Source organism: Cherax quadricarinatus, chromosome 32, assembly GCF_038502225.1.
Source record: "Cherax quadricarinatus isolate ZL_2023a chromosome 32, ASM3850222v1, whole genome shotgun sequence".
Classification (NCBI taxonomy): domain Eukaryota; kingdom Metazoa; phylum Arthropoda; class Malacostraca; order Decapoda; family Parastacidae; genus Cherax; species Cherax quadricarinatus.
The window spans coordinates 7,984,929-7,998,844 of NC_091323.1; the positions used below are offsets into that span (position 1 = coordinate 7,984,929).

The window sequence follows — 13,916 nt, forward strand, 5'->3', positions numbered from 1 at the left end:
ATAATTATGTACAGTATAATGTATCTGAAACAGGTGAAATAAACACAATAGCTAACTTATAATTATTACTATTACTTGAGTTACAATATTTGTACAGAAAACTATATAATAAATTAATAGTCTATCTTTAGACATGGCTATAAAAATGCACTCGTCCAGGAGACACATGTTCATGAAATATTTGTCCATGAAACACATGTCCTAGGAACATATGTCCATGAAATACATGTCCTAGGGACATATGTCCATAAAATGCATGTCCATGACACATTTGCCCATAAAACACTTGTCTATGAATGCATGTCCATGAAACCCATGTCAAAGAAACGAATGTCCATGAACCACACGTCCCTGACACCCTCGTCCATGAAGCACATATCCAGGAATGATGAGCATAGAGTATCAGAAGCCTGAGCAGTTCAGCTTCTAGGTTTTGCCTATTATAAGAGAGTTTACTAATTAGAGTTGATACCACTCTTGTCTACCTCTCCTGCTGACAGGTGGGATGTTGAAATACCATGGCAGCTGAACGCGGCTCTCTTGATATCATACAAATTAGTGAGGATAATAAAAACAAAGCCATTATCATGTTTCAACAGCAATTGAGTCCATTACAAATTTATATAAAAATGTTTAATCACTTTTCACTCACAAGGAGGAAAGAGGAGGATTGCTTAGTATTGTTCTTACCCATATATTAACTGCAGCCATGAATACTGGTACATAAATCACACCCTTTCCCATAATATATCCACTTACTAAGAATTTTAATGGTGAAATGTTTAGAAAAAAACACTTGCTTATTTATGCTTCCCTTACATTTTAAACATGCAGAAACAAACATGCATACAGAAAAATTTTCAAGTAGAATTTTGCAGAATTATATTTTGGCTTTTGAAGACTTTGCTAATGTTTAAAGCTGCCTGAATGAAAGATACTGAAGTTTTCATTCAACAGATCAACATGAAAGGTTTACGGTACTAAATATTAGTAGCTGATGTCCCTCTCTCAGTTAGGTTTTGCTCCTTGTGATTTATTTACAGAATAATATTAAAGCTGATTATAAAATCTTAAAATGTTTTTCCCACAATTAAAATAGTCAAATTCCATTATTAAAGCTGATTCTAAAATCTTAAAATGTTTTTCCTGCAATTAAAATAGTCAAATTCCATTAACCCGAACTCCTTGGGGTTTCACGTGGTGTTTCAAATTATGTACTGGCTTAACCACAGCATTACTCTAGACAACCCCACCAAGCAGAAATGATTTTCAATAGATTTTCTCAGCTAATTTTCACAAACTGCATTCACAGTCTGTATCTTCATTTTATCTTCATATGCATTACCATTTTGTATCTGTTTATGTAATTTATATATGTTGGCTCACAAGTGTATGGTAATAATTAGTTAAGCAGAGTAAATATAAAATATATGAATGTTTGTGGGGGTGTTTGTGTGCAGTGTGTGGTCAGCAGGTTAGATGGAGAGAGAGAGATTTTGGGAGATGTTAAGTGAATGTACAGGAACCTTTGAACCAAGTGAGAGAGTAATTGTGGTAGGGGACCTGAATGCTAAAGTAGGAGAAACTTTTAGAGAGGGTGTGGTAGGTAAGTTTGGGGTGCCAGGTGTAAATGATAATGGGAGCCCTTTGATTGAACTTTGTATAGAAAGGGGTTTAGTTATAGGTAATACATATTTTAAGAAAAAGAGGATAAATAAGTATACAAGATATGATGTAGGGCAAAATGACAGTAGTTTGTTGGATTATGTATTGGTAGATAAAAGACTGTTGAGTAGACTTCAGGATGTACATGTTTATAGAGGGGCCACAGATATATCAGATCACTTTTTAGTTGTAGCTACACTGAGAGTAAAAGGTAGATGGGATACAAGGAGAATAGAAGCATCAGGGAAGAGAGAGGTGAAGGTTTATAAACTAAAAGAGGAGGCAGTTAGGGTAAGATATAAACAGCTATTGGAGGATAGATGGGCTAATGAGAGCATAGGCAATGGGGTCGAAGAGGTATGGGGTATGTTTAAAAATGTAGTGTTAGAGTGTTCAGCAGAAGTTTGTGGTTACAGGAAAGTGGCTGCAGGAGGAAAAAGGAGCGATTGGTGGAATGATGATGTAAAGAGAGTAGTAAGGGAGAAAAAGTTAGCATATGAGAAGTTTTTACAAAGTAGAAGTGATGCAAGGAGGAAAGAGTATATGGAGAAAAAGAGAGTGGTGAAGCAATGTAATAAGAGAGCAAATGAGAGAGTGGGTGAGATGTTATCAACAAATTTTGTTGAAAATAAGAAAAAGTTTTGGAGTGAGATTAACAAGTTAAGGATGCCTAGAGAACAAATGGGTTTGTCAGTTAAAAATATGAGAGGAGAGTTATTCAATGGAGAGTTAGAGGTATTGGGAAGATGGAGGGAATATTTTGAGGAATTGTTAAATGTTGATGAAGATAAGGAAGCTGTGATTTCGTGTATAGGGCAAGGAGGAATAACATCTTGTAGGAGTGAGGAAGAGCCAGTTGTGAGTGTGGGGGAAATTCGTGAGGCAGTAGGTAAAATGAAAGGGGGTAAGGCAGCTGGGATTGATGGGATAAAGATAGAAATGTTAAAAGCAGGTGGGGATATAGTTTTGGAGTGGTTGGTGCTATTATTTAACAAATGTATGGAAGAGGGTAAGGTACCTAGGGATTGGCAGAGAGCATGCATAGTTCCTTTGTATAAAGGCAAAGGGGACAAAAGAGAGTGCAAAAATTATAGGGGGATAAGTCTGTTGAGTATACCTGGTAAAGTGTATTGTAGAGTTATTATTGAAAGAATTAAGAGTAAGATGGAGAATAGGATAGCAGATGAACAAGGAGGCTTTAGGAAAGGTAGGGGAGTGTGGACCAGGTGTTTAAGTGAACAGTATTTAGATAAGGCTAAAGAGGTTTTTGTGGCATTTATGGATTTGGAAAAGGCGTATGACAGGGTGGATAGGGGGGCAATGTGGCAGATGTTGCAGTTGTATGGTATAGGAGGTAGGTTACTGAAAGCAGTGAAGAGTTTTTACGAGGATAGTGAGGCTCAAGTTAGAGTATGTAGGAAAGAGGGAGATTATTTCCAAGTAAAAGTAGGCCTTAGACAAGGATGTGTGCTGTCACCGTGGTTGTTTAATATATTTATAGATGGGGTTGTAAGAGAAGTAAATGCGAGGGTCTTGGCAAGATGCATGGAGTTAAAAGATAAAGAATCACACATAAAGTGTGCTCTTGGGAGATTCTGATGAGAAGTTACAGAGGTTGGTGGATGAATTTGGTAGGATATGTAAAAGAAGAAAATTAAAAGTGAATACAGGAAAGAGTAAGGTTATGAGGATAACAAAAAGATTAGGTGATGAAAGATTGGATATCAGATTGGAGGGAGAGAGTATGGAAGAGGTGAATGTATTCAGATATTTGGGAGTGGACGTGTCAGCGGATGGGTCAATGAAAGATGAGGTGAATAATAGAATTGATGAGGGGAAAAGGGTGAGTAGTGCACTTAGGAGTCTGTGGAGACAAAGAATTTTGTCCTTGGAGGCAAAGAGGGGAATGTATGAGATTATAGTTTTACCAACGCTCTTATATGGGTGTGAAGCATGGGTGATGAATGTTGCAGCGAGGAGAAGGCTGGAGGCAGTGGAGATGTCATGTCTGAGGGCAATGTGTGGTGTGAATATAATGCAGAGTATTCATAGTTTGGAAGTTAGGAGGAGGCGCGGGATTGCCAAAACTGTTTTCCAGAGGGCTGAGGAAGGGTTGTTGAGGTGGTTCGGACATGTAGAGAGAATGGAGCAAAACAGAATGACTTCAAGAGTGTATCAGTCTGTAGTGGAAGGAAGGCGGGGTAGGGGTCGGCCTAGGAAAGGTTGGAGGGAGGGGGTAAAAGAGGTTTTGTGTGCGAGGGGCTTGGACTTCCAGCGGGCATGCGTGAGCGTGTTTGATAGGAGTGAATGGAGAGAAATGGTTTTTAATACTTGACATGCTGTTGGAGTGTGAGCAAAGTAACATTTATGAAGGGATTCAGGGAAACTGGCAGGCCGGACTTGAGTCCTGGAGATGGGAAGTACAGTGCCTGCACTCTGAAGGAGGGGTGTTAATGTTGCAGTTTAAAAACTGTTATGTAAAGCACCTTTCTGGCAAGACAGTGATGGAGTGAATGATGGTGAAAGTTTTTCTTTTTCGGGCCACCCTGCCTTGGTGGGAATCGGCCAGTGTGCTAATAAAAAAAAATATATTACTATCCCACCCTCTCCAATCAGGACACAGTGTGGGCTATACTGAAGCTGAATATATATTTACCTTGTAATTACAGCTTAATGATACAGTTTAATGGTGAATCCTGGATGAATATCAGAAGAGTCTACTAACCCATTCTGGGCAGATCATAACAATCACCTACTCCCACTCATGTACCAGTTTGGCTTATTTTTAAAGTTATGCAAAGTACTCACTCACTTATGTTACTTGGCAGTTTGTTTCATGGCCTTTTTCTTGCATTCTCACTCTTTATTATATGTATTTCTTATGAGTCACCAGCAAACATGGTCCAAGTAGGACCAAAATGTTGTCACAAGTTTCTTTCTCCTATGTGCAAGTTACTGGTCTATTGTTCCAGTCACAGTATTGTTCTTTTTTTCTTTCCCCACTATTAAACATAGTTATTGTAAAATTATAACCATGATATACATTTTGCTTTGCAGTGTAAGGTATGATGTAGTGCTACAATGAAACCTAGGTTAAGCTATCAACAGACAGTAATTTCCTCTTCCAACTATTTATATATTGGTTACTTATTTAACTCAAATATGAAAGGAGATGAAAAATTATGTGGAAATTGGTAATTCATTATAAAATTTAACCTTAATTAATATGGGGACTATATTTTTAGTAATGTATCCAATGCAATTATCAGTAAGCATTGTTTACCATCAACTAACCTTGGACATGGTATTTCCTGTTTTGATATAGGCCATTTATCTGATTTAAATTTGGTATGGGACAGAAGAACTCATGGAAACTGGTAAGTCATATAAAATTTATCTTTAAAACACTCAAGAAGCTTGTACACAGCTTAAATACTGTTTAATAATACACAAAAATTTATAGGGTTATTACTAATCACTGTATAGTTTTTCTAAATAAAACATGATGCATCAGACTCGTCATACAGGAAAAAAGCTATTTTCACCTTTTATTGGCTCAGCTAAAAGAAAAAATTATGGCCCATCCATTTTTAAATGCTTGGTGTGGGATATCAAATTTCTGGCTTAACAGGTTTCGGGTTAATGGGATTTGACTGTTCTGTATAATATAATTCAAAGTATGACTGAAGTTCACAGGTTAATGTCAATAAAAATTAACTTGATCAAATATGGACAAGATGGTGAATAAGACACAGCAATCAAATAAAATCACTTATTAGTTAAAATGCCCCGATCTACACCTACATGACCACTACTGCTGCTCCTCCATTACACATCAACCTGACCACTACTACTATCTCTCTTGTTTCCCTGTGCAAGTCTCCTTTCTCATGTCTTTGTATCTGATTGATAAAGCCCCTGACTGGCAAAATATCTCTTAAAAATATCCAGGTGTTGCACATGTGTCTTATTCACCAAAAATTAACATATACAATACACTTTCAAATTAAAACTACTATATTTAAACAAACATCTCCATATGGCTTAATGAGCACTTAAAAAAAAAGTACAGGCAACCCCCAAGTCACAACTGTCTAACTTACTCTCCCCTGCATTTATGAACATTTTACCCCTGGAGAAACAGTTCATAGAAAAATTAAATTTTAAGAGTATGACCCAAGTTTCCCTGACTGGAACCCCCCACTATAAAAGTACATCTGTGGAAAATAGCAGTTTGATTTACAATGGTGCAACTGATGGTAGCTCTCCCAGAACCAATTAGGTCGTCAGTGCAGGGGTCGCCTGTATTATGTGTGACTTGTCTCATGCTGTGGCATTAAAACCTGTTGCTCTGCTAAACTCACATGTGATAAATTGCACAGTACAAATATTCTGAGCAACATACTTGTTCTTGCTGTAGGAAATATGGCAGCTGATCACATCATTGGACTGATGCTGCAACCACAATGTAATTAATTCATGCAAACCATTTTTCTTTGTTCTTTTATTTGTGACCAATAATAGGAATGAAGCATGATACAGTAATCTACTTATAATACTCATTATACTGGTTTATGGAACAAACCAAAATCATACTCGGTGGGTATACGAAGAGCATTCTTAGACTGGCCATGTTCATGTGATGCAAGCCTTCTTTAACCAGTGTGAGCCATCACTAAGTCACCAAACACTTCAACCACTCAAATCATGTTTCTTTTACCACTGCTTGGGACAACAATAATTCTGGCTGGAGAATGTGACAACTACAGTTTTACAATGCTGGTCTGAAGTGACTGAGCTCAGATGCATAAAAAATATACCATAAACAAAATATCCATGACACACTTACATAAAACATTGCGGAATGAAAGAGCTTTTGTACATCTGTTAGATAAACTACAAAGTATCATTTTTACCTCCTAAGCAAAATTTTTTTTGTAGGAATTTAAGACAATATATTATGGAGGCTAACAAAATACACAATATACAACACAAAACAGATCACAGCTTGGAAAAATGGCCTATATCTCTCATTTTTGAATTACAATATTAGGTTTCTTTTTTTACTACCAAGTCATTTCATTAATAATTATAAAAAATCATGGAATGATCTGAAAACATTTCCAAACTTATTATATACACTGTCATCTAAAAATAAAATACAAATAAAAATGAAGTCATGAAAAGAAATTCTTGTCCTTGATAGCACTGACAGACACCCTTGAGTATTGCATATGTAAGCATATGTATAAATAATAAATATTAACAAAAGTGCAAACAACTCTATCAATAACTATGCACTCAATGTGTAACCTATGAGATTCTTTTTTCTTGAGTAATTATTTTTGATACTGATGCTAAAAATATTGCAGTTTTACATTTTTATCAAAATTATAGACAACTCAAAATGTGTACATTGCCTATGTTTATACAGTATTTTTTCTTCATAAACTTCCTTGTTTATTAACATTTTCTCTTCAAATTATTAATACTATTTTTTGGACTTTACATGTGACATTAAATATTAAATTTTCATTGTACACTCATTTTATATACTGTAATATGCTCCATATATATGTACAACTATCCTTAACATTGGTGTTCTATGTGAGCAAGTTTTCACTGCTCTTTTGGAAAGCTAAAATTATCAAAAGGTTCCTCCCAGAATGGGTCAGCATCAGTTTTACCAGATGGTGCATTATCACCAATTTCATTTTCTGCACTGAAAAAATCATCAGCAAAGGGATCGCTGTTTCGGCGGAAGATGTTCACCGATTCTGACTTTTTCATGTCTGAGCTAGGAATGACATAACGAGCAGAGACTTTAAACTCTGGCTCCTCACTGGGAAACACATCATCAAGAACAGCATCTTCACTTGATACAGGGGTCCTTCCAGGGGTACTGAAAGTTTGGTTTTGGATAGGTTGTTCACTACTCATTTCATTTTCAGTTTGTTGAAAGGCATTTTCAAAGTCAGCAAAATGCATTTCACTTTCACTTCCTTCCACTTTGTCTTGCACTTTACTGAGCTTAACACTGAATGGATCACTTTCTACAGCTTCACTTGATGCTGTAATGTCTTGTGGAAGGCTAGGAAATGCATTATCAAAATTAACTTCTTCAGCTACACTACCAATAATTGAACTAAAATTATCCTCAAATGGGGAATGTCTAACATCACTTCCTTCGCTTCCCACACTTAGCCGTGAAGGGCCACGACTCCTGTGTGGTCTTGCAGAGGTTGGAGGTGTGAAGCTGTCACCGAAGGGAGACTTCCTATTTTCAGAGCCTGAACGGGAAAGCCGTCCATGATCTACAGATGCTTTACGGGCATCATGATTAAAATCATCATCAAACGGAGATTCATGGGGAAGGCTTCTCTGCTCTTCATGAATAGAATGTAATGAACCGATAGATTTTTGGTCATCATATGGTGTATTTCTATGAGATCCATGCCAGGAATCATCAAATGGAGAGCCTCTGGGATCTCCTTGCCTTGTGAGACGACTGACCTCGCCCTCTAGAGATGGCTCTCGTTCGCTTTCAACCTCTTTGAGAACTTCATAACGATCACCTCGGTTTGTGAAGTCATCATCAAATGGACTTTTTCTTTTACTAACTGAGGTATCTGTTGGTGGTTGCAGAGCATTCTCTCTGTCAATGGGAGTTTTTCTTGAGGTGTCAATACTGCTTCTTGAAGAGCTCCGAGGCTTAGATTCAATAGTTGTAAAGGGATCATCAAATTTATCTCCAGTGTCACCAAAACTTGAGGCAAATCCACTGTCATCCACTTGTTCCATTCTCTTGGGGTCTACAAAATTATCAATAAAGGGAGACCTAAGAGAATCTTGTCTGGATATCCGTTCATTACTCGGCAGATCTTGAAAGTTTGAATATTTTTCTACTTCAGAGGCTAATGGAACAAAATTATCATCAAAGCTTGCAAAAGATGTTTCAGATTCTGGCCTGGTTCTTCTACCAGAGGTCTGTTTAGATAAATTACCACCAGTGTGAATTGAAGTACTGAAATCATCTGTAAATGGTGATTTCTGGGCATCAGTTTGTTGCCTATGTGGTCTTGGGCTTGTATGTCTCTGATGTGTTGGAGAGTTGACAGGAGTGAGGCTCTTTTCACTCATTGTGGCAGCTGAAAAGTCATCATCAAACTTGGCATCAAAGGCCGGCTCAAAATTATCGTACTCACTGATTTCAGGACTTCTGAAAACTGTAACACATTCAAGGTCATGGTTTGGAGGGTGCCAGTCCTTGTCTTTCTCCAATTCTACAGCATCACCATCATCACTAAGGGAAGACTTATGCTCCAGGGAATCATGTTGAAGTTCACCATCAAAATTTGCTTTAAATGTGCCAGAAGAAACTTCAGATACTTCTTCCTCCATGGAATTTTGTGGCGTTAAGAAATTTTCATCAAATACAGATTTCTGCTTAGTAACTGTTGTTAATTCCCTAAATACAGCATATCTGTCTTCACTAACTGGTGCTCCTACAGCATGTGCCACATGATCAGAACTTCCACTAAATTCTGGAGGTTCTACTGGGCTCTTAGGAAACTGGGCATCAAATTCAGCAAACATTTCATCCTCACTAAATGCAAAGCGCTCCTTGCTTTGATCTCGGCTGAGACCTCTAGACCTCCGAGTAGGTTTGTCTGGGGGACCTGCATATGTTTGTATATCCCCTTTAGCCTGATCCTCTAAATCACCACCTTGTCTTAGTTGAAGCTGTGCTAAACAAGCTGCCAGCTCAACTACTGTCATCCTCGCTAGCTGTTCCACCGGCATATCTAAACTAGCTGCCAACTGGTCTAAGCTGGTATTTGCAAGGTCAACTGATACAGTGCTCTTCTGTATAAGTTTAGGAGATTTACCAGGAGTTGATAATTTGCTTGGGGTAGATTCTCTGGAGCTTTTAGGTACAGCTCCTGTGAACTCATGAGTAGGACTAATGCTTGGTTTTGGAAATTGGAAACTATCAGGGTGAGGTTTAGTACACCGACTGGGGATAAATGCTGGCTGAGACGCAGAGTCAGGGTAGCGAGGTTTTCTGGCAGGTATTGGAATGGGTGGAGTATTTGCTTCCTCTGGGGAAGAGTCATATTCATTGATGTAATTATAATGAGCATCAGATGTTGGAGGTGGACGTGGAGGAGGTCGCAAGGTAACATGAGTAGGCTGTCTCTTGGGTGGAAGAGGCGGAGGTTCTATATGAGCAGGTCTAGGTGGTGGCTTGGGTGCTTCCTCGTAACTGAGATTAAGATCATCTGTAGGAAAAGGCCTACTCTCTACTTCTGGAGATGAAAATTGCTCAACATCACTGTACCTACCGTGAGAAGGCCGTAACGATAATGTGGCAGAACTGGCACTCAGCTGTTTGGACAAGTGAGATCTTGGTCTGGGCCTGGGGCTAAGACCTCCTTCACTTTGCATCTGAGGAGGAGTTGGAGGTGTTAGTTCACCACTAGTAAACCCTTGAGAATGCTCCATATCTCTTGTGTCCCATTCATTTTCAAAGCTTGATTGTTTCCTAAACTTATGGCTACGAGGCAGAGTTTTTGGACTTAGTGAGGAGGTTGCAACGATCATGTGCTTGCTTAAGCGAGTTCGAGGAATAGGGGAGCGATGGGGATGATGCAATTGTGGAGAACCAGCACCAGAGGCCATTCTTGCAGGAGACCTTGGTACTGGAGGTGGAGAAAATGGTGGAGGACTATCTCGGAATGATTCAGGAGGCAGGGCTACAGTTAATGGCCCACATGGCAAGGGTGGGGGAGGTTCATCAGGTATACTGCTCGACACTTCTGACCTTTGGCTTCTTGGTGAATCATTTGGAAATGTATTAAAATCAGCAAATCCTGAGGATGAAAAATTAGATGCCTCATAGAAATCTTTTTCTGAGGCTTGTTGGAAATGGAAGTCCTCCTGTCCAAAAGAATCTGGAGGACTAAAAGACTCTGTAAATGAATGAGAAGACAGAGAAGTACCATGAACTGGTGTAATGTTGGTAGATGCAGAATGTCTTGAAGCTGTTACACAAATTGATCTGGGTGTAGTGGCATAGAGAGATGTTGAAGCAACTAATGCAGAAACTTCAGGAGGAATCATTCCTGGCTGTGTTCGAGGGGAACACGGTGCTGAAGCCTCCCCATCACCCATTTCACGTAAAGGGCGTCCTACTGGCTTACGCATGTCACTAAAAAAGTCCCGTTTGTCAATGTATGGACGATTTTTTCCAGTACCAAGCGGGTCTAAGTCAGTAAATACATCATACTGAGCATCTTTATTGCCAGAGGGCCCAGAAGAGTCAGAGAACTCTGCTTTTGACCACTGAGCATCAAACTCATCCGTCTGGTGAAGACTGGATGCACCACTGACTTGAGATTCTTGTCCTTCGCAAAACCTTGCATCACTAAAATCATTAAATGACCCATTATTCACATTAGTAAATTCTTTAAAAGCTGCATATCTATCTTCCTGAGACTCCCCCGTTTGTGATACTTGCCTTGCAGGTTCATTTTGAGCTGGTGGGGGAGATTTAGTCACATCTGGAAATGTCACAGGGAACTTTCCAAACTCTTGACTACTCTTCTGCTCTGCGCCTCCTGTGGCAGTCGCCTGTTGTTGCTGCTGAGCTCCATGGTGTGAATCATGCCTGGTTCTGCCAGAGATAGGAGGAGGAGCCAAGGGAGCAGGTGTAGGTGCTGTACTTGCTGTAATTCTAGGTTTGCTTGTATCAGGTGGAGGAAAGGTGGGCTTGAAGGAATCACCAAAGGGGTCAAACTGCTCACTCTCCTGCAAAAAGTGTTATCAAAGGAAATAATTAAATATCTTAGAAAACTAGAACTTCCATTAAAAGACTATATAACAGAAAATAAAAACTCTAAAGCTTTACTACAACGTTTACTAACCTATAAATTCAGATATGTTTTTTTTATAAAGGACTATAAATAGATCTTCAGAATGAGTATTTCAACAAATTTAGAATTGAAAACTATAGTAAATGTTAATCTTTCTGCATATTTTAATAAAAACTGTCTATTAAATTATTTACAACTATTGGAATATCTTTGACTTAGAGAACCATTACAGAACCACAACAGCTCTTATTAAAGATATATGTAATGCTGGAAGAATTAAATTCTGCCTTAATAATAGCATCTTTGACCACTGTATATATATTTCAGTATAACATTCCAGTATTCATCTTAGTGAATTTTTAAAATGAAACTAAAGCTGAATCCTACAAGGTACATAAGTATAGCATCGTTCTTAGTGCATAGTGATTTTTCTTTGACAATTATTAAGAAAACCAAATTATCTGAATGCGAAATTTCTTATCTTATAATCAAGATCCTAATTAATAAATGAAGTAAGCAGAGTGTGAATTTTTACATTTAAGGCTGGGATGCAATGCCTTGTCTGGATCTGGGTGACTTGCCAAGACAGAACCCTGTCCAGGGTTAGACTGTATTACTTAGCTGTATATCCCTTTACTCAGTAATCCCACATAACCATTCACCTCTTTCCTCTACTCTCAAGATAAATTTATACAATAATTCTAAGTTCTATGCTCACTCACACTGAACAAAAACATCTTATCAAGCTCATAGTGTACAAAAAAAAAATTGCAACTACAGCATATACATATATTGTATATTTTTTAACCCTTTCAGGGTCCAGAGGCCAAATTTCAAAGTGTGCACCAGTGTCTTAAGAATTTTCAAAAACTAATTTTGTTATTCTTTCTTATGAAATGGTACAGATTTGTTTACCAAGCGTTTGGTAGGAGAGTCAAAGAATTACGTTTTCTCTAGTCAAACACCAGTAACTTAACTAGAAATTTATTCCTTTCATATGCCTTCACTATATCTATAGCTATTCATGACCCTTGTGGGTTTAGTGTGTCTTTTTTTAGTATTATAATAATAACAACTTGTAATAATAATTTGTAAAAATAATGATAATAATTTGTCAGAGCATCATTCCTTCTAAAATTTACATGAGAATGGAAGTGTTGGTCTTTATTTATTCTACTGTATCAACATGGAGACAACTTGTACACACTGTAAAGTGTTTGTATTATGGTATAATACAAACGTGTATGAACAAACAGACGTGTTTGCCTGGTTTGTTTACATTACATGTGGGTGAGGTGGGGCGGGGAGAGCTGCCTTGGCTAGCTACCATACTTCCCAAACCTGACTTTCTACAAATAAAACTCACCTCTCACCCTACATTAAGAATTCAAATATTTTAAAGTAATTAATGAATGTACTGTATATGTATTTTATCGCTCTGGGGCACTTTAATTAAATGTTGTAGCATATTACAAGTGGGTGGGGTGGGGTGGGCTGACCTGGCTGGCTGCCATACCTCCCAAACCTGACTTCCTACAAATAAAACTCACCTCTCACCCTACATTAAGAAAACAACTATTTTAAGGTAAGTAACAGGTGTACTGTGTATTTATTATACTTTTTATTGTTTTTAATGCCTAGTTGTATTGCTAACTTAATATATGTTAGTGTAAACTAGTTATCTGGCATTTATATGCATTTATAAGTAGAAAAAATGGTGTTCTGCTTTCCAGCGATGTCTGCTTTCCGGCAGTAGCCTGGAACCTAACCTGCTGTATAAGTGGGGCCCTACTGTATTGGTAATCTACCACTCTTCACTTGTTTAAACTTAAGTAGTCTTCAAGTATTGGGTTAAGTCTGCCCGAAATGCCTTAGCATGATACTGGCTTTCTTTGTACCAATCAAATTATGAAATGTAAACACACACTGTAACCTTTGCAAAGAAATAACTATTTGATTTGATTTGATTTGAACTAGCAAGCAAAATCCCAGCCTCAAATACTTCACTGGAAACTACCCTAATACTCTATATCTAGCTCCTTCTAATCCTACCGAAGTCTCACTTATCATTAAAAAACTAAAAAACAAGGCAGGAGACCTAAATAACTTGCCACCATTCGTGCACAGAAAAGCAGCTCATGTGCTTTCACCCATTATTGCAACTCTGTTTAACAAATCAGTGGAATCTTCAACCTTCCCATCCATACTCAAGACAGCAAGAGTTACCCTGATCCTCAAAGGAGGTAATCCAACTGAACTGAACAACTACAGGCCTATATCAAACTTGCCCTTACTATCTAAAATCTTTGAAAAATAATACATAAGTGAGTTTACTCCTACCTAATATCTCACAACATACTTAACCCCTGCCAGTTT

General features: G+C 38.0%; 1 protein-coding gene and 1 long non-coding RNA gene across 5 annotated transcripts in view; one reads left to right on the forward strand and one right to left on the reverse strand.

Moving 5' to 3' along the window:
* LOC128690189 (uncharacterized) overlaps positions 1-13,916 on the forward strand; it is a 266,589-nt gene that overhangs the window by 165,993 nt on the left and 86,680 nt on the right. The gene's annotated exons all lie outside the window — the stretch shown is intronic.
* The window catches only part of Dab (DAB adaptor protein), a 514,473-nt gene continuing 500,609 nt past the window's right edge, over positions 53-13,916 (reverse strand). For all 4 annotated transcript variants that reach the window (XM_070090442.1, XM_070090441.1, XM_070090440.1 and 1 more), the window contains one exon: positions 53-11,475. In XM_070090442.1, the coding sequence (XP_069946543.1) occupies positions 7,285-11,475 (4,191 nt within the window). In that variant the 3' untranslated portion in view covers positions 53-7,284. The remainder of the gene's footprint in view (positions 11,476-13,916) is intronic.